This window comes from Tiliqua scincoides, chromosome 1, assembly GCF_035046505.1.
Source record: "Tiliqua scincoides isolate rTilSci1 chromosome 1, rTilSci1.hap2, whole genome shotgun sequence".
NCBI lineage: Eukaryota > Metazoa > Chordata > Lepidosauria > Squamata > Scincidae > Tiliqua > Tiliqua scincoides.
Window position 1 is genome coordinate 127,226,813 of NC_089821.1, and position 26,894 is coordinate 127,253,706.

At 42.9% G+C, this 26,894-nt stretch overlaps 1 protein-coding gene across 2 annotated transcripts; it reads right to left on the minus strand.

The window, feature by feature from the left end:
- Positions 1-512: 512 nt before the first annotated feature.
- On the minus strand, positions 513-26,293 carry LANCL1 (LanC like glutathione S-transferase 1). Of its 2 annotated transcripts, none has more exons than XM_066636729.1 (10): positions 26,245-26,293; positions 25,840-25,937; positions 20,691-20,808; positions 12,439-12,646; positions 6,560-6,695; positions 6,001-6,147; positions 4,698-4,880; positions 4,032-4,208; positions 3,165-3,237; positions 513-1,897 (listed from the first exon to the last, which is right to left on the minus strand). In XM_066636729.1, exons 2-10 carry the CDS (start codon positions 25,921-25,923, stop codon positions 1,821-1,823), a joined length of 1,203 nt encoding a protein of 400 aa, XP_066492826.1. In that variant the 5' UTR covers positions 25,924-25,937; positions 26,245-26,293; the 3' UTR covers positions 513-1,820. The 2 variants fall into 2 exon arrangements, with proteins under 2 accessions (XP_066492826.1, XP_066492827.1); XM_066636730.1 differs by lacking the exon at positions 26,245-26,293 and adding an exon at positions 26,052-26,227.
- Between the last annotated feature and the right edge of the window lie 601 nt (positions 26,294-26,894).

Consider the following 26,894-nt stretch of genomic DNA (forward strand, 5'->3'; position numbering starts at 1 on the left):
AGAAACATTTTATAAAGGGAAAGGCAATAGTGACATCTTTTTTAAAATACATATAGAGCCATCACAATGCCATAGTACAGAGCTTCTCAAAGACGGTCATAGCAATCCTTCTCCAATAAAGCGATGAATGTGTTTCCTCTCATCCTGGAGATGACACCAGACAGATCAAAAGGAAAGAGGCTCCCCCAGAGAAAGAACCCATAAAAAGGATTCTATTAAACCTGCCAGCTCAACAAATGTGTATGGGATGCAGTTACTGATTGAGAGCAGGTAAAAGTGTACTTCACTTTTTTTTTCTCCTATCAATACATATACTGGGCTGGAAAAGAGTATTCGAACCTCCCTTAACAAATTTTATATGTTCCTAAGATGGGACTTCCATTTCACCATGGCTAGCATATAGCATTTATAGCAACTGTCATTTTGGATGTTTTTAGAATTCTCTGTCACTGAAAGTGATATTTGCATTTATTCGTTGTGGATTTATGTTCGGAAAGAATGCAAAACCAGGAATGTGTCCAAAACAGCTTTAATTGCTTCAGGTATGACACAGCCAAAGGCAGATTAGACTCGCTGCGTTTCAAAGCCTTCAAAGTAATTGTCTCCACAATCAGCACTGAAACACATTCTCTCAAAGTCATTGACATAAGCAAGTTTTCATAGCGAATTTTTAATGCCTGCCTCACATAGCATATGCTGTAAATTCACCTAAATGCATTTAATGTGGCTGCCTAAAAGATACTGCCAACATTCTGATTCAGAAGTAGTGAATTTTTTTTTAGCTGCCCTTTATAATACGTTTAAAGTCATTTATGCTGCCATTAAATTGGGGAGGACTAAGGAACTAACAGTCTTCTAAGAACCAACTGGAAGGAGCTAACTGCTAATTATGTTTTGTATATTACTTACATGGCCCCAAGTCAGAGCAATGTTTGGTGCCTCCTGGCTTACAGTAGTGTGTAATAAGGATGCTTTCAAGTATACTGTTGAAAACTGCAGCTTAGGTCAAGCTATCAACAGGATGCTAACCAAACACTGAGTGACAGATAGCCCTTTTTAAAACAAAAAACACAACAAAAAACCTTCCAAACACACTCCTGTCGTACACTGCTGTACTACAGGGAACTCTGATCTGTTCAATACAGATAGAAAAATGAATACACTAATGTGTCACTATTCACTGCATTTCTGCTGAGCTTGGGTTACCACACCGGTCTTAAAGCGTCCATAGAAGAAACTGTACGTTAGTTCAAGAGTTATAAGCTTGCTTATTGGCCACTGACAAAGCAAGCAGCAGTAAACAGAACCCTCACTTATAAAGCAGATACAAGCTGGACTTTGGTACATTCCTGGCATGGCTGTAGCCTCTATAATCTTCTAGGGGATGTCATAGGTTAGCAATAAGTGGCCTACTGCATAGTTACTTAAAAAGAAACATAAGGAAAAATATTTTATCCTTTGAATCTTTCAAAACCATTAACCAAGTTGTCCTCACTATTAGTATAACGGATGCTGTATTTAAAAGAAAATAAGTTCTCCCTTAAAATCGGGTAACAAAATAACATTTTAAAAAATATACATTTACCTGTTTTAACAGCCAAAGGTTCCTCTTCTGTAAACCTAAGCAATGCTCAAAAATACAAAAAGGCTACCAACTTTTAAAGCAGATCACACTGAAGAGAATGCAAAATACTTATAAGCTCTGAGGATTTTGCTCTGCTATAGTTAAAAATAATAACAATGAGATGACCCATTTCATCTGCCTTTTTCAGATGATGCAACGTGCAACAAGTTTCATGCCAGGACCCATGGGAGGGAATTCATAGTTCAAATGCTGGAAATTTGGCCTTAGTTGGTACCAGCAGGTCAGCAAGAAAATATATTGTTCCGGCCATTCCTGAGGAGACAGAAGGCAGAAAACTGTAATTATTCGTAGCAGAACTAGCACAGTATCATTTCCCTAGTACTAAAGCTGATCTGGTTGCTCAGTGGTTGCCAAACTCACCCAGCATGTGAAGCCCTCATTGAGCTCCGGACCTGGAAGTAAGTGCCAATTATGTGATAACATGCTGATGTGATCATGTCAGTGACACTTCTGGGTTGCACAAAAAAGGTCTCTAAAATAGCAAAAAACAGCCCATGGAGGATGGGAGGGCCGTTTTGCAGCTCCGCAGAGAGTCAATGCTGGACCTCCACATGGTGCTCCAGCATATCATGTTGCACTCATGCTGCCAAGTGGTTTGGTCAGCGCAGTTCCCACAACATCCCAGAAATACATCATGATGCCCCAGGGCATTGTATGCCTACTGTACTGATGAGCAGTTTCAAAGCAAGAGGCAATCTAGATGCTTGACGGGGCACAGACAGTGTCAAGTCCAGTAAGAGTGGCACATATAGATAGGATTAGACAGTTCAGCAGCAGTTATGGTACAGACAGGGCTAACATCTATACGGCCGAATAAAAATGTGATGGCTGGACTGCCCTAGGAGGTTTGATAAAGGATGTTGTAAAGAGAGCATGTTGTAGCATAGTAGAGAACTATGATGTCTCTGGTTCAAGTTTCACCTCTGCCCAAAAACTCATCGGTTAGTCATTTTAAAAAAACCCATTTATCTTGGATTCAGTGTCCTCCATCTGCAATATGGAGGTTTTGTTGATGGAGATGATATTTGACCTACTTACAGAGCAGTTGAAAGGATTCCTGAAAAGTTTTATATAAATGCTGAGTAGTATAATCACAGCTCTGGGCTGAATGCCAATTGAGAACTTAGTAGTGACAATTCCAATATGGCTCAGGTAGTATATGGTCAAAGATTTGGGAGCTTTCCAGAATATACTCAGGAGTATCTTTCTTCCCTGCTTCAGCTCTGGCTGGGAAAGAGCCAACTGGGCAACTGAATCACTGGGGGAAGCCAGACTGACCTTAAACAAAGCCAACAAATTTATTTGCTCTACTGTGTTTTGCTTGACATTTGATCTTCAAATTACAGTGTTACAGTCAATTGACCAGGCCACACAGTTGTGGAAGTTTAGATTCTAGACAGGCTTGATGAAGGGATGTATGCAGGCAAATAGATCATTCTGCTGTGCCATCATTAGTAAATAGATTCACTATTTCAAAATGAAAGTGCTCTAGAAAGAGATAAAACTGAACAGACATTACCTTCAAAGAGAGAGAAGGGAGTGTCTGGTGTCCGACACCCATGCTGCCCATAGCTCAAACACCATTCTGCAAACTAAGGAGGGAAAAAGTTAAGGAAATTTTTTTACAATGAATGCCAGCACTAGAAAAAAAAAGTGAATTCTCCAGATCAATATTTCTTACACACTATTTAGGTACATTAATTTTTTTCATCTTCTTTTTCATCTTCATTAAAAAAATTTTTTTATGGACGTTCATCAACTATCAGTTTGATTGGGAAAAGTCTTCACCGTCCTACCCCTTATCTGACTGCCACCAAGTCTAATTAAGTGTACATGAAATAACTGCACATTCTTCCCCATCTTCCTTGACCCAATTCCCCTTCCTGTCCTCCATTACCTCCTTTCTGTACATTTGTGAACCCCTTGTGGCAGGGATCTGTCTTCTTTTCCATTGTAAAGGGCTCCACAAAAATGTCAATCTACTTTTATCACTGTGGCCTACACATGAGTAACATGTTAATGAAATGCCTTTGTTATAGGGGTTTTGCAGTATCTAAGTGGCTGACTTTCCAAATGCTATCACAACTCACAAGTTTGGAGAAAACTCCAGACAGATGAAAGCAGCAAGTAGGCTTCCTTTTTGCAACCTATCAGGCTCTTTAACAACTGAGACAATCCCCCAAAAAAACAAAGAAGCAAGCACCTCCACCCTGCCATTTCTGGCTACAGAAGGCTAAATCACAAATGATTTTGTCATGTGCAATAATCAGCACCCAATCTGTACGATATACTTAGGTTAACATAGATGGTCCTTAAACAAAATTGGATGATGTGAGGTACATGTGGCGGGGGGGGGGGGAAGTCTGCTCTCTCTGCTGAGGCTCACCTTGCAAGCTCTGTAGAGATATTTCATGTCTTGAGTGAGGTTGTAGAGAGTCAGGAAGGCATATGCATTGCCAGCTGTACCGTGACACAGCCCGTAACCTTTCTTCAGCAACCCCCACTGCCAAATCACATCAGCACACTGCAAGGCATCACTGAAGTACCTCTGCTCCCCAAACACCTGTGGAGACACAAAGCATTTTGCTCTGCTGTATTACTGGCAGCCCTTGCATCATCTAAAAGTTCAGGCAAGAAAGTCACACGCATACTTTGGCTAATTAAATCTTCTATGAAGGAGTGGTCTTTCTGCACACACCCCCCCCCCCAACTTGGACAAGAACACAACGACTTTGCCATTTTACCTTCAAAAGATTTTTGAAGTGATAAATGGAAGGAGCTTTGCCATTATTTAAGTCACAACTGCCTGTCACCATTAGTCAACTGCCACAGAACAGGACACATGGCCAATTCTGAGCAATAACAATGTCCCGCATTCAGGAGGCATGACAAGGATGTCTTTGGGAATCATTTGTAAAAGTCTAATTTCCATTTCAGTTGGGGGCACAGGAGTTATTGCATTTAAATATTACGACCTCCCTTGTAGGGAGGGATGAAAACTTAAGAGGTGTCCTTGCAGTTAATTACCATCTGTCTTTGGAGAGCCACCTACCTTATAGGCCTGAAGGAGCATGTAGATGACACCAGGTGCACCATGGCACCAATGGACAAGCAAGTCTCTGTTGTCTTCAATGCATGGAGGGTAATTGCCCGAGGGGAACTTTAGCTGGCAGACATAATCCACGCTTGGCTTGACCAGATTGTGCAGGTTTGTTTGGCTCACACCAACGCCAGGCTGAGAGAGAAAGACAGAGAGCATTCTGTTAAATCTGGGAAAGATGACTGCTCCATGCAGCTTTTCATACCAATTTTTAAAATATTAAAGATACTACTTCTATTCAACTTTTCAACCTCTGTAGCATGGCAATACATACACATTAAAGATGCCAAAGCGAAGCTCGAGGAGCATAGCTGTGTATTATACCTCGGGAGGGATTCATGGGATGACCAGTATTGTTCAGATCTGGCCATGGTGACTCACGCCTTAGTGAGGTCTACATTAGACCAGTGTTTCTCAAACTGTGGTTTGGGACCCACTAGGTGGGTCGTGAGCCCATTTCAGGTTGGTCCCCATTCATTTCAATATTTTATTTTTAATATATTAGACTTGATGCTACCATGGTATGTGACTGCATTTGGGGAAATGTTACAGACCTGTACTTTTAACAAGCTTCTATGTATATTCTTTTAACAACAATAGTCAATGGGACTTACTCCTGGGTAAGTGTGGGTAGGATTGGAGCCTAGGATTGTTAAACATTTTCCTGCTTGATGGTCAGTTCTGGTCATGACATCACTTCCAGTGGGTCCTGACAGATTCTCATTCTAAAAAGTGGGTCCTGGTGCTAAATGTGTGAGAACCACTGCACTAGACTATTGAAACACGCTCTATGTGGGTCTGCCTTTGAAGACTTTTCGGAAACTGCAATTAGTGCAGAATGCAGCTGTCTGTGTGGTTGGCAGGGACTTGTAGTTTTAACTCAGTTGGGCCATTGCTTCAGCAGCTATGCTGTCTGCCAGTTCATTTCCAAGCAAAATTCAAGGTGCTGGTTTGGACTTTTAAGGCCCTTTATGGCTTGAGATCAGGGTATTGGAGGGACCGCCTCCAATACTATCTTGTATTCAAGATCGAGATCAAGTAATGATCTTGAGATCATTGAGATCTCAAGATCTTGAGATCAAGATCAAGTAATGATCTTGATCTCTCAAATACCCTATGATTTCATGTGTCCATATCGTCTTATTTGTCCCACATTCATGGTAACAAAGTGTTTGGGCTTTGCTAAGAATTAGGTATAGTTAGCCACACCTTTTAAATGACTTAAAAGGAGCTTCCTCAACAGAAAATGTCTTACCTGCATGAGATAGTAATAAATCCCAGCTAGACCATGGGCTGCTCCTACATAGTATTCCTGATACCACTCAAACATCAGTGGGCTCTTAGATGTGAACTTTCGTTTTTTGGCCAGGTTCTCACCAGATGCTATAACTGCCTCACAGACCTGGAGGATAAAAAATAAATTACCTGGAGGATAAAAAAATAGTGTAAAAGACAAAAAATTTTAGTCTTAAAATTCATCCTGAAAACCTGGATGAATTTCAACTTATCCACTCACTCAGGTTTTCAGGATAAATTTTATGGCTAAAATTTAGTCTTAAAAATAAGACTAAAATGTACAGGTGAGACTTACGTGGGATAGATGGTATGGCAGATCCTCCCATTGGCTATCCTGCACACTGTCCCTGCATCTCACCCACTCCAGGTGCTTGTCCCATCACGCTCTACTACTGGCTTTCTGACTCACTCCACACACATACAAACCACGCTCTCAAGGACAGTCTGTGCTGGAAACCAGAGGCAGCAGGGATGTATACCATGTTAGTTTATGGCGCAAAAAGAAATGGGCATCGTACCTGTTGAATGTGGTTTTGGTGGATCTTTTCGCTTCCAAAATGTTTGTTCACAAACAGCAAAGCATACAGATACCCCATACGCCCGTACAGCATCTCATCAGGGACTCGTGAGTCAAGTTTCGGCAGCTGCAGCAAGCTTGAAAAAAGTATTTATATGAGACTTATGCAGTTTTTTTTTTTTAAATTTAACATATTCCTTGGCACACAAGATGCCTTTATGGGCACCATCCTAAACAAAGAACCTATTCACACAGTTATGGAATCCCTGGGAATCCCATCCATGCCTTCTCAAATTGGGTTACTTCTCCGCAAACTGGTTATTTTAAAATATTTATATTCCATCTTTCCTCTTGTTTTCAAGGCACATTTTAAATGTAATAGTGAACTAAAATCTTTAAAACATCAAGTATTTGCTCAAGAGATATCTGAAGAGAGAAATTATATCAATAAAATGTTCCGTAGCTATTTAACAACTTGCACACAAAATTAATGCAACTAAAATTTTGTGTATATTAATTAATTTCAAACATTAACCCATTTTTGCGCAGTCCACAGGTGTAGACATTTGATCCCTGTTGCGTATCTGCAATGTTAGGCTAATCTCTAACTTAAGCCATTTCTGCCCATCTCCAAATGCCAGATGTGTGGGAGTAGCAACAGGATACAGGCATCTTGTTGTCTTGTGTGCTCCCAAAGACACAAGTCTTTGGGAGCACACAAGTCTGGTGGGTCACTGTGAGATACAGGAAGCTGGATCAGATGGGCCTTTGGCCTGATGCAGGGCTTATGTTTGGCCATTATGTTTGAACTTCTTATGTTGGTATGATATCACCAACATCAAATTGGTCCAACTTCAGCCACCAGCATACTCGCGATACCTACAGCAAGCTGACTGGATTTGGACATGCAAGCACCACAGTCCCAAAAAAATTCTCCTGTCATTTTTCAAACTATTAATATTTTGCAAGACTGGGGATACTTCTGCAGCATTGTGATTGACAACACTTCAACTCCCCTTCTCTGTAACCCAATCACTCAAGATGCAAATGAAGCATGGTCATTCCAAGAAGAACTGATGACCTTCATAATAAATTGGTAAGCAGGATGCAAAGGAGAATACTCCCTCTGCCCTTCTCCAGAAACAAAGATCATTGCTTCGGACATGACAATCTGATCTCAGCACTTTCACATCTGCCCTTTTCAGTGCTATCCAGCAAAATTCTTGGCAAAGCTGACAAGAAACCACAACCCAAAAGGGAAACTGAACCAATCCAGAGTAGGACAAGAGATGTTTATGCAGTTTATCCTTTATCATCATACACAGTACAGTATTAGAGAACTCAAATGGTCAAGGTCAAGTGTCTATTACAGGGGTTTCCAAACTTTTCGGCCGCATCACATATCTGGCACGGTGTCGAGGGACGGAAAAAAATGAAATATAAAGTTTAAATAAATACATTAAAGACAGAACTTAGATGAATGACTGAAATGGATGAATGAATGAATGAATGAATGGGCTCAAATGTCCAGGATTTCTCCAAGCACCAACACAGCCCAAGAAATAAAGCATACACACTTAAATGGACCCCCATTCCCCCACCCCACAAGCACAACTCTGGTTGTGTTTGGTCAACTGGGCCAGAGGCTCTCAGGGGATCAGAGACTGGCTGCGGGCCAGATAGAGATTCTCCGCGGGCTGCATCTGGCCCCCGGGCCGTGGTTTGGAGACCCCTGGTCTATCAGGTCAAGTGTCAATTAAGATGGTCATGGTCAAGTGTCTATGTCAATTATTTTGGCTACCCCAAAATAAGACAATGGCAACTACATATGGGGGGGGGGAAGAAGAGATTTCCTAAGTAAATAGAACTACATTATAGTTGTATCATATAAGAAGAAAAACACAGGAAAAATAGAAAGGGAGGAGGAGAGGGAATTGACTCTTAAGTCCCCAAGAGCTTGCATTAAGTATCCCTTGGGATACTTGCATGCATGGTAGCTTCTGCATGGAATCAGACCATCTTGAAAACTCAGACTTGCTGAGTTTGTCCCAGGTTGCAGCTGTCACTTGTTCTATTGTTGCTGTTGACCTTCTTCCTCTGGTTCCTTCTTCCTTGGTTGCCCATCATCCCAGACCCCCGACCTTTGCTAATGTCCAGCTTATAAGGGGATGCCAGATATCTGGAAACTCTCCATTCCTCTGGGAGGAAGTTTCCCCAACACAGCCGGCTTTCAGTGCAGCCGCAATCTACCGCCTCAGTTAAGCCCAGCTTTGGAATGATACCAGTTGGAAGTGGGTACTGGTTGCTAGGTGCTGTGCTTGTCCATCCTTACTGCCATGTGAGGTTAAAAACTTCCCTGCCTTCACTGCACAGTGGTGTCTCGGGAGAAAAGGAAAGATGCCGCCTTTGCCATGTCTCACTGTCCATGCTCAGGCTAAAATAATAATAATAATAATAATAATAATAACTCGGTATATATACACTGCCTTTCTGGTCATCGGATTACTCCTCTGACTTTATTCAAGGCGGTTTACATAGGCAGGCGTTTCTAAATCCCTCAAGGGGATTTTTACAATCATAAACGGTTCTCTCTTTCAAGAACCACAACATTTCAGATGGATCTTCCGGGTCTGATCTCACTTCTGGCCTCCAGTGCTTCCCACGCAGGCTGACAAGCAGCTCCTTCATCTCTCATATAGAGGGCAGCCAAGACACTTCTTTGCTCACACAATGAAGAGCAGATGGAATAACCCGGCTTGGCTTGTCAGCTGCTTCAAGGTCTCGCTGTTCAAGGAGCTGCCATTGTTCTTGAACTGGCGACCTTCTGATGTTATCTTCAGGCTAACAGAGGCTCTACCCTCTAGAATGGAATCAGGTTTGGGGCTGATACAGAGTTCCAAACTTGATTCTCTAGCATTGTATACCACAGCAGGTAAAGCCCTCAAGAGAGTGGAAAGCAAAGAAAAACTGTTGCCCTTTTTCCTCATCCCCCTCAACTCTGCCCACCCCCTAGCGAGGCTGGAGCAGCAGCAGTTCAAGTCTTAACTTCCATGCTGATTAAAAAGTCAAATCTAAAGCAACTGAATTGACTGAAGCTAAATTGTATAGAATTGGCAAAAAAGCAAGTTATTTTTCAGGTAGGTCCTTGAAAATGTAGTGTACCAATAGATGAATTTCCCCATTGACTGCTTAGTTCCAGTGATTGAATAATCAAGAGAAGAAATCAGTGACGGATGAATTGCTTGTTCAGTTGTCACCTGGCTTTTTAACACATTTGGGTAAATAAAATGAAGTTCCAAAAAGACTAATGTAAAATATTATGCTATGAAAACAAAAGCTCAATGATATCAATAATTAGAGAAAGAAAAGAGGAGTCAAAATAATACCCATGTGGTTTGCACAACACACAAGAATGACATATAGAGGATGCAAGAGGTATTTTGATAACAACCACTGCATTTGCCACTAGCTGGTACCTCAGTTTAAATATTTGATCGCCAGATGTTAAACATTACACTAAAGAGATTCAAAGAAGGACAAACAAATGCTTGGAAACTCATTGTATATATGAGGAAATGATATAGGAAACTGGACATACTGTGATTAGAGAAAAGGCAATTAAAATGGGGGCTTGACAGGACTTTTATTGAAAACTGCCATGACCGTAGCAATTTTCAACCAGTGTGATGTGCCATATCAGTGTGCTGTGAATCAGTAGCATAGCTAGGTCATTTGACACCCGGGGCTCATAAATTTTTGTCACCCCATACAACATAATTAATCAATCATTTAATTATTAATTAATTCACATTTTTATACCACCCTTCCTCTAAACAGCTCAGGGTGGTGTACATGGCTCCTCCCCTTATTTTGTCCTCACAACAACCCAGTGAGGTAGGTGAGACTGAGAGATAGTAATAGTCATGATATGAAATGAATAATAATAATGGCCAGAAAATAAAACGCAATGAATATTTCCCCACAAGCAATGGATGAAATTCTGCATCAAATGCTATATAACATGATGGTACTATCCCTAAAAACCATGATTTCCAGAATTTTGGTAACTAGGGTGTAACCCCCCCCCCGGAGGATGTCTCATCAATTGGCCGCCCCCCCGCCCCTCGCTAGCTACGCCACTGCTATGAATGGTCTGTAGGTGGGTCATGGGAGTTTGGGAGGGTCATTTATTGGTAGGGCCATTGCGGGATATGAGTCCCCTGCCAGCAGCATAGTGTGCCTTGTAAACTGCAAAAACAAGAACAAAACTAATGGTGCGCCTTGACATTTTTAGCACCTTCTCAGTGTGCTGTCAGATGAAAAAGGTTTGAAAATCGCTACATTAAGGAGACTAAAGCCACTGAAGATAAGGAGCTTATTTACATTCATGCTCTGTAAGTTATATTTAGGATGGATATTAGAAAAGCGTGTCAAAACAAGACAGATCAAGTTACTCAACCATTCTTCCTTCCCTAGAGGTTTAAAGAACATTTGATGAGGGTCAGTCTGGGAGGACTTAGGTCTCAGCAACCCCACCTCTGCAAGGATTCTTGACACTCCGGATTTACAATCTCAGTGCTCTACTCTCACTGCGCCATCAGATGGCAGTATAGGATTAAACTGAACTCCTGCTCTATAATACAACAGAGGTTAAGTGTGTGAGGAACAAAGAAGGAACTTCCAAAATGAAACAAAGAACAAGATTGTGTCAATGTGAATATTCTTAAAATGGAGAATGGGCTTCTGTCTCCAATGATAGTGAGCGCATTTTTTTTTGAAAAAAAAAAAGCTAGATTCTCAACGGGAGAAAGATATGCAAGTTGCCCTCTGATGCTCAGTTATCACAGTGTGACAAATTGAATATATTTATACAGTTGGCGGTAGGGAGAAAAAGCTGTTGAGGCTGCTAGAAAACAGACGGAGAAGTACACAACTGCAAATACTTAAACATATGTGAACACCAATACAGGCAGGAAATAAAAGTATAATTCATAAAGGGAATTTTCAGTACAACAAATGACAGCAACTTTGAAGTAGTACAGGTGGCCCCTCTTTATCTACAGGTTTGGAACCAAGGATTTGACCCAATGTGAGTTCCAAACCCGTACTGGAGAGAGTACCTGACCTCCCAGACGCAACCGGAAGCGCCTTCCGGTTGCATCGAAGAGACTTTCTGAGAAGCAAGGAGGCTGTGCATCTCAGGAGGCCTGCCAGAAGCTTCTGAGAGGCACTTCTGGTTGTTCAAAAAATGGGAAGTGCCTCCATCAGGCCTTCTAAGGTACAAAGAGGTTGCACATGGCTTCCCCATGTCACAGAACACTTCCAGATGCAACCAGAGGACAAATATGAGTCATCATCGCACCTATAGAAGTTAAACCAAGTATCTAATGCCTCATTGAATCACATCAAGAACAGAGGCACTACAGACATGGGAGCAACCACAGAAAATGTGAATCATGGCAATAGTATCTTGAAACTGAGACAGCTAATCAAAATTTATATTTAAAACAAAAAATGGAATTATAAAATGTATAACATCCCTATAGTCTTGGGTCAGAGTAGTTTGGTCTATCTTTAGTCCTATATGCAGAGGCTTAAATAATGGGTGATCCAAGCTAAAAAGAGATCTCTACGTCCTTTCCTAAGAATAGTCATGTTATAGAATTATTCACACTGACATTTTCCAGAAATTGCAACACTTACCCTGGTTCATGCCTAATTCCTAGGAGCCCAACTGTATCCAAGTTTACCGAGAAGTAAGTCCATTGAATTCAATGGAGTTCCCAGGTAAGCATGCATAGGACTGTAGCTCAGCCAATGAGAAGAACAGCTCAAATCCCCCCCATACAGGCACATGCACACCCATATGCTAAACATTACCGAGTGATGCAATCTTCTGCTTGTTTATCATTCTGTAGCTTGTGGTACACAACAGCAGCCACTGCCAACGGCCCCGCATCGCCACACAAGAAGGTGATGGACCGTTTTGTCAGGCAATTAAGGCTCTTCTTGACATACTCCTGAGCCATCTGAAGATAGTACGGGTCTCCATAAATATCATACAGATGTAAGTATAGCAAAGCAATGCCTGCAAAGAGATTTAGAAATGGCAGATTATTCAAATCAATTCTCCATGAAGTTGCATAATTTGACACTTAATAACCTTTCAGCGACTATGTCACATTGAAAGTAAGAAACGCTGGAACCGTTGACAGTTCCAGACTGTCGAGTGAATGTCTGAAAATAAAAGGGATGCGTTTAGGTGAATGTCAATGTTCACCAGCATGACTGTCAACTTTCACAGATGTGTCCCTGGAAAACAGATGTGTCTTTTTGGATAATTTCCCTGCAAATGCCCACAGTCGCTGCAATTCTGACATTCATTGTAACACATTCCTAAAACCCTTGCGGAGAACATAAGGAAAATAATTGAGCAGAATGACCTTGGTCAAATCATACTTTAGTCCCAGTACTGCAGAATGGGAAAAACAATGATCTTGCCCACAAAATTATAGCAAGGATAAATAAAGCAAGGGCTATAGAGACAGCTAGCATAGGGCCAAGGGACTGTGCTATGAATCAGGATGTCCCAAGTTCAAATGCTTCACCTGTCATGATCTCACTAGGTGTTCTTAATCCATTTTTGCCCAGCTCACGGTTGTACACATTTGGTCCCTGTTACGTATATGCAACGTTGGGCAGAAATGGCTTGAGCAAGCTCTCTCTCTCTCGTTTTGAACAGTCCAAAAGTGCTATATAAAAGCTAAACATGATCATTAGGTACAAATGAAATTATCAAAGTGCTATATATATTATAAATGATAACACTTATTAGCACAGCATTTCTAGAGACTTGTCAGGCAAGAATCCTTGTTTGCACTATGTGCTTAACAACTGTCATACCAGAGCAGTAGGAACAGGAGCAGCCAAGTTCCTTTTATTATTTAGATAACCACACAGAACGTAAGTTTAAAAATGCTAGAAGAGACTTCTGCAGTGCTTTGGTCATTGAGGTTTTATTTGGGAGCTGAACATGCATTTGTCTATTACAGGACACATGAAGTTGGCTTCAAGTTCCAGAGATTTTGATAACATCCTCAGGCATCACAGATGGAAAAGTACCCATAAAAAAAAATAGGACAAGTGATTTCTGAAGGTCCTTTGCTTGAAATTATATTCAGTGGGGAGTTGAGACTGAAACAGGTATAAGCAATTTTGTCTGCAAAATGTCTTGAAACCTGGTCACAGTGTGCAGCTGAAAGGTCTAAACATCCTGGAGATCTTCACACTACTTGGAACAACCTGGATGACCAAGCAGATGCAATGGTGCTGAAGAATTTTTTTCACCACCACCACCACAACCGTCGCCGTGGAATAGGCTCTTGCCAGTGTTTGGTTAGATGTCATGATGGTTCCTCCACAGTTGCCATAGTCCTGGTTGCAAGTGCTTCATGATCCAAAGTGTTGTGGAGAACTGGGTAGCCAACTGGGCTGTTACCAGCCTTGAGGTGGTGTAGAGGATGTTCAGGAGCTATCGCATCTATTGTCCAGGTCATCTCTCGTTGTTTCAGAGTTTTGTCAGAGCACTGACAGAATCACACCTACAGTAGCAGAGCCCTCAGGGAACCATTTGGATATGTCAGTCTCTAGAGGCAGGCCATCTTAACAGGTCATCTTAGTGTTGTTGTTTTTTAAAAAGACGCCTAAAACCTTTCAAACACACCAAAAATGGGGACAAAAATTTATCAGTAGATGACAGAAATAGGTACTGTCTCTAATAAATAGGGACAGCTGGAGCATATGTTCCACACAATTGCGTAGACATCAGTGTGGCTTTCTTCAAAACATCTGTCACAGTAGAGAGAGTCTCTTCCCTAAAAATTGCCTGGTCTGAAGACATCACTGAAGGGATGCATGGTGTGCAGGCGTCTTCAAAGAATATCATAGGACCCAGTGGCCTGCATCATTTCCAGAAATTCTCATTTTATCCTTTACAGTGCCACTTTCCATCTCATTAACCATTTCTAAGTCGACATAGGTTTAAGCCTAAATTAATAGAGCCAATGCTGGCAGTTTTCAAGGCAGTAAAAAAAAAAGTTAGAGAGAAAAAGAGCAGCCTTCAAAATTGCTTTCTATTGTACTGGGGATAGTTTTAAATTTAGATCATTTTCTCATTTTGCATGGGTAATCTCCAAAGCTTCATACTACAGACAATCCAATTCTGCATGTATATTAAGGGCAAATTTCCATTTCCTGCTAAAGTTAATAACCTTGTCTGCTCTCTAGGCAGTCTCAGTGTTAGTTTTGTCAATGGAGGCAGCCCAGAAGTACCAACATTCACGTCTGTAAAGGGGTGTGCCTGAAGCTATTTATAAAGAGAGAAAGCCATATATTGAAATTAACCATCTTTACAGGACCTAATACATAGTTTCTGTAAATAAATATTGTATGGTCTCAAGATGGAGAGCATAACAGAGGTGATACCTGCCTACATCAGAATACAATTAGCTAGATGCCTGCTTGCCCAGGTAGCATTAAACTTGTACTGGACACACATGATCAGCTTCTTCACAATCACCACCAAGAGTTTTCCTGGGCCAGAGAATATACCATGGCAATATAGCACCTCCTGAACTTATAATCAGGAAAAGGACACTGTGATAACTAGGTACTTCCTTTCCCAGAAGCCCTGGGATGCTTCCATCCCCATCAACAGGCCTTGAGAAAGCGGGATGGTACAGAGATGACTCACACAGTGAGCAAGGAGCTGCACTTCTCTAGCCTTTTCTCCTTCCTTCTCTCTGTGCATGTAAATTTTCCCCTCGTCGCTCAGAGGAAGAGGAATAAGGAAAACTAAATAAGCAAGGTGAAAAGTAAGAGCACAAGAAATTTATCAAAAGCCTCAAGAATCAAACCAACAAATTTTTTAAAAAGGGATGAAAACAAGGCACTGATTACCTGCCAAAGGGGGGGGGGCGAGCAGAACAGAATTGGCAAGGAGACCCTTTTCTGTCCGGTCCACAGGTGTACACATTTGGACCCTGTTGCATATATGCAACATTGGGAAGAAATAGCTTAAAATGCAAATAACATAAAAATTCCTGATGTGACTAATGGGGCACAATCCCGACTCCAGCTGCTCACATGGTTCTGGAGATTTGACCCCTACTCACACGGGCAGCATGATGAATGAGCGAATCTTTTGTGAAATAGTAGCCAATTCCTGGCAGGGACATGGGCTATCCTGTTTTACCTGGGGTGTTGCACATTTGGGGGGGGGGAGAATCACCCCAGTTGCTGAATCCTATACTCTTGGAGTTCAGGGGAGGCTTGAGAGTCCAATGAGCTGATTCGTGTTTCTTGTTTCATGTCAAAAAGGAAGCTGAAGATGCTCAAACGAAGGCCAGCATCCTGGGAAAATGGCTACTGCAGCAGAAAGACTCTTTAGGGTGCTGAGGTCCCTCATAAGCCTCTGTGAGCTTAAAAGGATCCAAAAGAGACATACAAGCCAAAAAGTAGGGGGAAAAAATCAGGGATTTGGCTTACGACTCTGCAATAACACAGCCTCTTACTTTGCCAGTAAGAGGATGAGGGGAACAGGCAGACTCAACAGCAACAAAAAATCCCGAGACCTCCTTCACTGACTACTAGGTGATGCAAGGTACTCCCATCCAGGTATGACCCATCCAGGAGGTGAGGAAAATGCAGTAACAGAAAACAGCAGCAGGGTACAGAGGGAATCAGAGCCCCTAGGGGCAGAGGGAACTCTCACATCATGCCTCTGTCACTGGGACAGGATGCCTGAAGGTGCAGAGGAACATGGAAGTTTTCTGTAATATGGCAATGAATGGATGAAAGGGAGGTGGGGAGGGAGAAGTGGAGAAAGAGCTGCTTGGTACTGAGCAGCAGCCTAACCACGAGGAAATACTAAATCAGAGGGAAAGAAGCCTCTAAAGTCCAGCACCAGAACATACCATGCATGACTACCATTCATCAGCCAGTTACCTTTGACAGAGAAGGAACTGTGAGGAGAAAGAAGGGTGGCCATTCATTTCCCATGTATCTTATTAGCTGCCACCCAAATGCCAATTGGTTTCAAATGGCCAGAAAATTATCTACATGAGGAGATACTCAACAAGCCTTTCCTATAGTCACAATTAAGATAGAATGCTGTTGCCTTGGAGGATTAATTTGTTCCATCCTGAAAAGACACCGAATAAATTAACAAAGATAGGAATGAAATGGGGGTGAGGGAGAGAAAGAGAAGACAAGTAATAGCAGCACATTCTGTTTCTCTGGCTGTGACCCAGAGGAAATCCTTCAGGGGCTCATTCTCCATTCCAATCATGTTAGACAAGCTTGTAAAGTTCGGAATCTGCAAGGAGAAAAGAACGAACAAGCAGCCCTGAGACATTTCTCTGCCCAGTACGCAAATTCTGCCTCTGGTGGCCAAACAGTTTCTTCTCCTCACCATCTACTGCACTGATGCTTATAGAAATTTTCTTAAATAAGTTATTTATATTTGGAAGTAAAAAAAACACACACCCCTCATTCCACCAAGTCTGCATTCTGCATTAATTTACGTGCGGCCTTCAAGATAAAAACTAAACAGTGTGAATGTTCTTTCTTTGCACAAACTTGCTCTATTCATTTTAGGTTGCCACTCTGGTTATTAATTGATCCTAAGGGCTACAGTTCAATTACAGATATTTTTATTTATTAAGCAGACTTTTAATCAGTTGCCCAATTAAAGTTTGTAAAAATTGGCATGTGCATATAATAAAAAATCCAGCAATAAAATTTCATTTTTATTTTCAGGCATATTTTCCAGAGATTAAAAAGGCAGCAAGTGTTTTTAAAATGAGTTCACAATACTGGGGATTTGGATGGAGGAAAAGTGAAAACACAGGCTCAAATGTTTAGCTTTCATTTTCCAGCTAACTTTACAGCACAATGCTCTTCTTCCCCCCATACCGCTGATGTATCCTACGAGTTGCAGAGGTCTCTGCAGCGTGGAGGAGTCTACCTGAACCTACCTGAAGTCTACTTGAGTCTACTTGAACCTGTGCTAGTGAATTCACTTGTGCAAGTCTGCGTGGACCCATGCCACAGGATCAAGTCTAGGAAAGGGACTACAATTTGGCAGCCACCACTGCTGCCTAAATTGCCCCCTTCCCAGATCTGATCCTCCCTCTTCCCCGGACACTGCTGTCTCCAAGATGGTGACCATGGTGACACCTGCATGCATACATACATAAGTTAAGAACATAAGAGGAGCCCTGCTGGAGCAGGCCAAAGACCCACCTAGTCCAGCTTCCTGTATCTCACAGTGGCCTACCAGATGCCTCAGGGAGCACACAAGACTACAAGATACCTGTACCCTATTGCCATTCCCTTGCATTTGGCATTCAGAGATATTCTGCTTCTAAAACCCAGAGAGACTGCATATAATGTATTGTAACCTGTGATGGATTTTCCCCACAAATCTGTCTAATAATTGCCTTTTAAAGGCATCTAGACCAGGTGCCATCACCACATCCTGTGGCAAGGAGTTCCCCAGGTTATCTATTCGCCGGGTAAAGAGATGTTTTCTTTTGTCTTTTCTAAGTCTCCCGTCACACATTTTAGTGGATGTCCCCCAAGTTAAAACAAAGTACAGGGGGATACATTCATACACCTGTAGGGAATTTATTCCCTGTGCCCCCATGGATACAGAAACTGCAGATAAAAGGGGAATCTACAAAAATGATCAAAAACCTGCTTCAGATTGCCATCTTCCTGCTCTCCTGGCTCTTTGCTAACTGCAAAATGGAAGAAGGAAGCAAGCAGAAGCACTCACAGGAAGTGAGGCAAAGGGCTGAAAAGAATGTGACACTTATTATAGAGTTCAAAGAGCTTAGCATTGCTTTTAAGCTCTCTGCCTTACTTCCTGTGAATACTTCTGCTGCTTCCTTCTTCCAGTTTTTGGCGCCTGCATTCATCGGATCACAACAATTCTGGTGGTGTTGCGTTTCCCTCAGCCTGCCCTTCAAAGTCGACCAAGACACATTTGCCTTCTTGTGAGTAAACATTTGCGTTTCCATAGGTCTCAATACATTTTCTTTGTCAGCTATCAGGTTGTCAGTTTCGCAACCCACCAAAAATCAGAACACAACCCACGCCACTGCCCTAACCTATACTAAAAAAAGCACAACACATTAAGACGTACCACTAGCACTAACAGAAACTGTTAATATACAAGTCATTAAGATAGTACCAAAACAATGCCGTTTTAAACCAGTTGCCAAAAACCACAATTCAGTTGATAACGGGAGGGAGTTCCACAGATAAGGCATAACAATGCAAAATGCCCTATTTCTGGTAGCCACACACCTGAAGGTGTGGGAACCCAAAAAGGGACATCTGAACAAGATCTTAAGCCATTTCTGTCCAACGTTGCATACGTGCAACGGGGACCAACTGTGTACACCTGGGGGCCAAGCAAAAATGGGTTAATGGAACAGGCAGTTACAAAGACTAGATAAACAGGAGTGCAGGAAACAAGGGCATTTACAATAAGCAAAGTAACAAGGCTAGATCAGCCTTGTGAGGATGACAGTTCTCCCCCAACCCCACAACACATATCAGGCCCAGATTTTGGGCCTTGCAATGCTGTTATTAGAAATATTTATATATTGTTTTTTCCCAGCAGAACATTCTCAAAGTGGTTTACACAGCAAAAGACACAAGAAGACAGTTCCCTTTCCCAAAGGGACCCACAATCTAAAAAGAAAGCATACGGGAGACACCTGCAACAACCACTACACCAGATGCTCTGCTGGGCTGATTAGGGACAGTTGCTATCCCTTTGCTGCATAGAATAAAGTCCCCACTTTAAAGGTGTCTCTTGGCCAGTGAGCAGGGGCACAAGAGTGAGACAGCATGTGGTGGAGGAGGAACACAGGGAACAGCTAGGAGTCGGGGATACTCAAGATGGTATTTCTCTTGGATTTGGCCTCTTGTGCTAGCATTCCCTTACTATTTGCTGCCTGTTGCCATTTGCCATTTTCCCCCTATTTGGAGTACATTGTGAACTGTTCAAAGGAAGGTAGGAATGTTTATATGAATGCCTTCTGTTCACCCCAGCAGGTGACTCACCATCCACCAACTAGATTTGTTTTTGCATTCTGGGAATTGAACCTAGAACTTTTTAGATGTAAAACACGTGCTCTACCACTGAGCTATGAGGATTCTTGCAAAGAATTCTGGACTATGTGGATCTTGATCTGATTTAAGAGCGTATTCCTTAAGCTCTACAACAAGAAGTTCAACCAGCACAGATTAGTAATGCCTTAACTATTAAGATATCCTGAGCACACACTTTTGCTAAAACATACATTAAGAGGTCCACAGGGATTCTAGTTTAAAGAAGTAGGTTACACAAGCCTGAAGTCAGTCCATCCTTGCTTTGAAGTACTAAAACAAACTGTTTCTTGGGGGCAAACTCACCTCAGGCAATAAGCTAAATAGCACCTCTGGGCTATGAACAGATTTTTAAAGAACTGTTCAATTCTCCCTCCCCCCTTTAAGTTCAGCTTGTAGTGCACTGCTATTCATCAGGTCTCTGTTCAGCTAAGATGATTCCATTATGATTATACACAATCTGCATGGTGTTTTATGGAGTGACAATGCACTTGCTTGGCTCAAGAAGCATATGATCCAGAAGTCAAATAGATAGCAGAAGAGGAGGTAGCAGTGTAACAGTGGAGGCAACAGCAGAAGAGAAGGTAGAAGTGTAAGATAAGCGGAGTAAGATGGATAAGAGGGGAACAGGTTTTTTGATTCAGTTATATGCACATTTGTTCATTACAAAGCCTTAGTATCAATGTCATTTTATTTTTGCATCATATCAATAAAAGAGCAAGGCTTTAAAAAAAAGTTACAATTGCATCCCTTCTTCCTTCTATGTTCAAAGTGACATAAGGTTTCCATGGCTTTTCCTTGCCCAGACACTAGTCGGACTCATCTGTAACAATATAACCACATCATGTACCTTTCAACCACACTCTAGGCCTTTGTTGCCTAACATGCATACTTTCTTTGAAGGGTATAAACATTTAAGTCACATATCTTGGCAGCTGCCATCATCCTACCTGCCCAACCTGTGTAGCCTGTACAATCTCTGGGGTCAGCAGATTTCAGGCCCTTTTCCATGTGCTGGAGAAGCTCCTTGATTTTATTGTTCAGGTGCTGAGTAAATTCAGGAGTCAGCTGTGGGTGTTAACAGAAATACTGTTGTTGCATCTCAGCAGACACAGTGGCTTGTCAAGTTGCTGTGAAAGAGCATGGCAGAATGCACGCTTTGCTCAGCACTTTTAAAGAAAGTTGGACCTTTTAGGTAACTCAAGAAACTAAACAGCAGATGATTCAGACAGCAATAATTTGCAAGAGAGAGAGAGAGGGAGAGGGAAGAACAATCACCACACCCAGCCACTTCAAGCCTTAACTCATTTACTTGGGAATAAAATCTCACTGATTTCGTTGAACCTTTCTTCTACGCCACTGTGATCAGGAATTCAGCCTTCTACTTTTAAAGTTGTATTGCCGCCGCCACCCCCCCCAAAGGTAACTTTGGTTATGCATGCCTTTATTACCTCTAGGCTAGAGCACTGCTGTACATTACCCAGAGGGGTCCTCGAAGGCTACTCAAATTTTTAACAGTAGCTTCTGTTGGCTGACTGCATTTCAATAAAAATGATGGAAATAGCACATAACAAGGTGCTGACTCACCGCAAGTGTACTGCAGGGTAAGCCGCTTTGCAGAACACTGTGGGGGCATGCCACGTTTGCTGTGGTAAGCATGGAAAGCTTGATGGGGAGCCGTGCATCTCCAAGCACACAGTCAAGCACGTGCCAGGGAGCCCATAGTCACTCACTGTTTAAATTCACTCCTTTTCCTCAGGTGCATGGAGGAATGTTTCTCCCCCTTTGCAGTTTATGCGTACTTCAGCTAATGCTGGCACACCTGTGCTGCTGTGTGAAGGGGTTCTGCAAACAGAGTATGCCACTGGGTTTTGTAAAGGGGAACCCAATGGAGCTTTTGAAAAGAGGCACCCTAGGAAGCTCGTTGGAAGGGTGTTGTCTGAAGATGGCATTTGGAAAAGGGACCAGCCCTTTGATTACCATGCTTTGGTGTCATGAACACTATAAGAATATACAGACAGGAAGTTCTCAGGAGTGAAACTACATCCTATCTGGAACTCCAGTAAGTTCATGTTCCTGCCCTAGGTAGGAGGCATGGACAAGGATAGGGAAAGAACCGAAGCTAAAGTTATTACAAACATTTCATTGTGAAAAGCAGTAATCCACACTGCTATTTTTTTCCACCACAACTCTGGGAAACAGCTATAAATTCGGTTTTATGTGTGGAAGTACCGACTGTGTAGCAAGGGGCAACTGGATTCGAGGTCCAAACACTCTGGTACTTTGGACCCTGGCTCAAGCTATCTTTCAAGACGAGTTCCCTTTCACACAGATCTCAGGTGAAATAGTTGCCTCACCCTTTCCAATTGCTCTCGTGAAAACTGTACAGAAACTTCTGTGCATGTCTGCATTGCACCCAAGCAATGGCCACCCTTTGGGGGTTCCTTCCAATGTTACTCTTCTGGGCTTGGAAATCCTGGTAGCATGGCTCCTGCCTGCACTGCTTGGCCACGTCAGAAGCTCCCAGGACAGGTTACATAGACTTGGGGAAGGGGTTGTGGTGGGGAATCCTCAGATCCTTGCTGGCTCAGAAAGAAGCACCACTGCAGCAGCACCCACACTGCTAAAGCCCACTTTGAAAGGAACCCTTCAACAATCCTACGTCAAGGACCAAACTGGCTGTGATGGGTTCAGTGGGGTTTGTTTGTTCCTTTGTTTGCCCTGTTCACAAATGAAGTTGCAACCTGCCAGTCAGGGACGCACTTGTCATTGGCCCCTTAAGGGGCGGGGTTGGAGGGATGGCAGTGACACGATTCCCAGGATCACACCACTGCCAGGGACAGAAAGTAGAGTTTACTTACCTAAGCCAGCACCGGCCTTTAATGCCGCAGATGCCTTCGCAGGGCTCTACAAGCCTCAGAATGATGAAAAATAGCAAACAGAACCCACTTCCAGATTCATGAACAAAAACTGGATATGGGTTCTGAGTGTTATTTTGAGTCATTCTGAGGCTTGGGGAGGACTGTGGAGGCATCCGCAGGGCTCCCTGCACCCCCAGAGGCCAGTGCCGGCTTAGGTAAGTTACAGAAACCTTTGGTCTCCACCAGTGACACAATCCCGAGGATCACATCACTGCCATTCTCCTGCCCCTGCAAAGACTTACATGGTTCCCAACTTCCAAGGATGAGTTTGGGAAACACTGTTTTATAACAAAAAGTGGGTATGGGAGAGAGGACACACATACAGACATACACCCTTTACTTCATTATTTGAAGAACTTGTCTCTCTGAACTCATTTCTGGTACTGGAGTCAGGCAGGTAGAAAACTGCCTAAAACAGAGTGTGGGGAGAGAAGTCAAGGGAGAATGGTGCTATTGCCTTCACCACTATGCATTTTTTGGTGTTAAGACGAACAAGAACAAGGTTACTTCTACCTCACTTTATATGCAGAGTGAACACACTCACGGCTGCCCTCTGTCACATCTAGCTTGGCCCTTAAAAAATAGAAACATGCAAAGAAGTCCAACCATATAGGTAAAAAACCTTACATGTTTCTGAAAGCAGTGTGCATGGGGAGTGAGTTTTCACAGTAAGATAGATGGCTACAAAAACCATTTACACCCCATTTTCAAACCCCTATTCTCAGTTTCTCTGTCTTTAATCATGCTGTCCGAGACTGTGCTAGGTAATGATTTTATTTTACTTTTCAAAGACAAGCATTAATCAAGAGATTTTTGCTGTTGATTGTCAAGCTGTGGAACTTTATTACTTGAACCATAACATTTTGTTTATTCCCCTATAGACGCATCTAAATTGCTTTATCGCAAAAAAAAAGTCTGACAATGAAATTGAGCAGCAGGAAACAAATTAATTTGCAGGTCTTGGTAAGATACTATCAGACCTTTCAGTCTCAGTGGAGTCATCTTTTCAGTCCCACCCTACTGAAACACTGATGTACTGTGTCTTACTACACTCAATTGCCAAAGCTAAAGACCAAAGTTGAAAGTAAAGTGGTGCCAATTAGATATACCAACAAGAGACTTGCAGGTGGGGTGGACCATTGCTGTCAGTCTTGCCTACTAGCGAGATCTGAATCAACAATTCTAAGATCTATGGAAAGCCCTTCAAATTTAGTTGACCCCCATAATATTCATCCTCTTAATGCTAGCATTGAGCAGCCTAAGCAAGTTCTGCATGACCCCAAGCCATTTAGAGTGCAATATCACTGAGAAGTCCTATGGTCTTTAGGTAAGTGTGGACAGTGTTGCAGCTTCAGAGTGCAATTAACATAAGGAGAAAGCGTGCAAGGCAAGATTTGGGGCGCGTGCTCAGATGGGATTTAGTTAAGGATTAGATGCTGTACAGATGCTGCTCATTCTGTACAGAATCCTCAGCTGAGTCAGCATGAATTGCAAATTTATTTCTGGCCCACAAAAAAGAAGCTTTCTAAAAACACTTCTATGGCACCACATAAGTCTGCAATGACCCTGATATGCCAAAATGTAGCCTATCAGTACCCTAGACTCCATTCTTATTACATGTCTTACCATTTCTCCATGGTTTTGACATGCACAATAGCAGAAGTAAGAAAAAACCATTCTGGACAGAGCAAATGCTATGCTGTCAAAAAGAGTATTATTCTTTTTATGCGTAGGTGTTATAAAGACTCAGCATGGCATATTTTTTCATAGTGATGTTATAAACATTAACTATCCAAGCCAAATACCCTCCCATGAAACTTCATATTATGTTTGGAAAAGCTGAAACTGTGATGGCTAAGTGTCTTGCTCAAGGGCACCAACAAAGCAATTATAGTTCAGGAGTTCCTAGCTTTCTTGAGCATGTTCTCATGCCACACCTTTCTCCAAGGTCTTTCCATCTTAGCTTCTCAACAGTTATAGTAAAATGCACATCAGATTTTGAACCTCAGGTTTGGAAAAATCCATACCCGGTTCATAACCATTGGGGGAGGGGTTGCCTTAAAGTAGCTCTGAACACTTCACTGAGGAAATGCAACTTCCCCCTTACTCCTTTATGCTTAAGTATGTACATTGAATAAACAGGAGACAGTTTTAACCCATTAGTCAATACAGAGCAATCAAGTCAGTGGCTTGAGTGCTCACCCAATGGCATTGCTTGATAACATTGGAAGCCAATGGGCAATCTCATCTTCTTCATGTGCTCTTTGCTTCCTCATGGAACCAGTAAAGCATGCCATGAAATTACATTTCTCTGATCCAAGTCAGAGTGATTTAGAATTATAAGCCACAAGGTCTTTGACCTTAAATGAAAGTATCCAAGATACTGGTTTATGTGATGGGGGGGGGGTGTCTCATAACAATTTGAAAACTGGTGCCTACCAATCTCTGAAGGTATTTACACCCCCTCCCCCATTGGGGAAGTTTGTAAATTAGTGCCAGAAACCACTAAGAGCCCAATCCTATCCAATTCTCCAGTACCAGTGCAGTGGTGCCAATGGGGTGTGCAATGCATCCTGTGGTGGGAAGGCAGTCAGAGTCCTTCCCAAGATATGGGAACATTTGTTCCCTTACCTCCTGGCTGCATTGCGGCTGCACTGGTGCTGAAAAGTTGGATAGGATTGGGCCCTAAGTTATTAGCACCAATCCTGAAAAGATGAGGGTCAACTGATGGGAGCTAGATGAGCAGACTGTTCTGAAAATGAGGATGACAGATTTCCACTTCTAGGGACAGAAAGTAAGCCCACAACAGCATCCAACTGGATGCAGCCAGGGGGCTTACTTTCTAAGCAATACAGTATGCTGGGGGTAGTGGTGGGAGAGATTACATACACTTCTTCTGGAAACATCTCATCTGGCATCCAAATAAGATTAAGGTAACCAGAGGTATGAGAAATAGATTAAAAATGATATTATACATGGCCAGTTATTACAAATGAATAGAAAAGTCCTGAGCTAAGATTTCACAATTCATCAATGCAGGACAAGATGGACCAAAAAGAAGGGGGTTCTTTCACACTGCTTTTGCTATGTGCCTGCACATTAAATGCGCGCATTTAATTACATGACATTTTTAATGCGTCTGCACATTAAGACATCCAAAGGAGCTCCAAAAACTCACCCTCCCTGAAGAGTCAAAGTATCCCGTGGCCAAGGATTTATCATAGTCTGCAAAGGGATTCGGGAAGGCCCTCTGGGCCATCATGTCAACGAGCAAGCCTGCCAAAAAGCAAACAAACAAAATCGTCAAGGGGAAAGCCTGGGATCCAGGAAAGGGGTGTCCCCTGCTGCTGACACCCCAAACTACACTGGGGCTGTGCTGGGGCTGCTCACACTTCAAACCCACAAAGCGGCCAGGCCACGGCCAGCCCCAGCCTGCAGCGCTTTGCAGCCCCAGAGCGCCTGCTGCAGGGGTGGCAGGCACAACCCAGGTCAGGGAAGAGGCAGCAAGCCCAGCGACTCCCCCCGATCTTGCCCCACCACCCCGCACAAAGGCAGGCTGCAGGGCCCGAGCGCAGCGCCCTACCCCGCACCAGCGCACAGCCAGCTGCACCAGTGACGCTCCTTCACCTTCCTGCCGACGCGCACCAATCCTGGCCGCCGGGCTCCGCCACACACCCCCGGCTTCTTAAAGCGACAAGCTGCGGTGCCCGGTTCTCAGAGCATCAGGTGGCAACCGCCGGCTTTGCGGTGTGAACTCCGCCTGCCCCCAGGCTTCATCCTGCCCTGCCCCAATCTAGCCCAATCCTAGCCACACTTTCCTGGGAGTAAGCCCCATTGACTTGAATGAGACTTTCTTCTGAGTAGACATGCATAGGGTTGGGCTGGTAGGCATGCCGAAGTCTGCTGACGTCTACGGGTTTAGGCATGTCTGATCCTGGGCAGGATCAGGCTGGTAGTGGGTCCTCCTCCCAAGCTTGGAAGTGCAGAAATGTTGCAGCTGATCCCATCCATACCCATTCAAAAGCAAGTCCTATAATCAATGGAGCGGAACTTAACACCCCTAGCATTGCAGGCTGCAAGCTGATACACGCTTACCTGCGAGTAAGTCCTAGTGAATTCCTTGGGACTTATTTCTGAGTAGATATGCATAGGCTTGGGCTGGCACCCTACCTAAAGGGAACGGAACGCTTAGCAAATTGTTCCTTTGTGTCCTCCTCTCTGTCCCCCCCCCCC

Excerpts from the sequence above, each read along its gene's own strand:
- LANCL1 (XM_066636729.1), bottom strand. The coding sequence starts at position 25,923 with ATGATGGCCCAGAGGGCCTTCCCGAATCCCTTTGCAGACTATGATAAA. Across the intron at positions 20,809-25,839 it reads ACTTTGACTCTTCAGGGAGG|CTGACTCCTGAATTTACTCA; the intron begins GTGAGTTTTTGG and ends TAACACCCACAG. Across the intron at positions 3,238-4,031 it reads ATCTCTACAGAGCTTGCAAG|TTTGCAGAATGGTGTTTGAG; the intron begins GTGAGCCTCAGC and ends TTCCCTCCTTAG.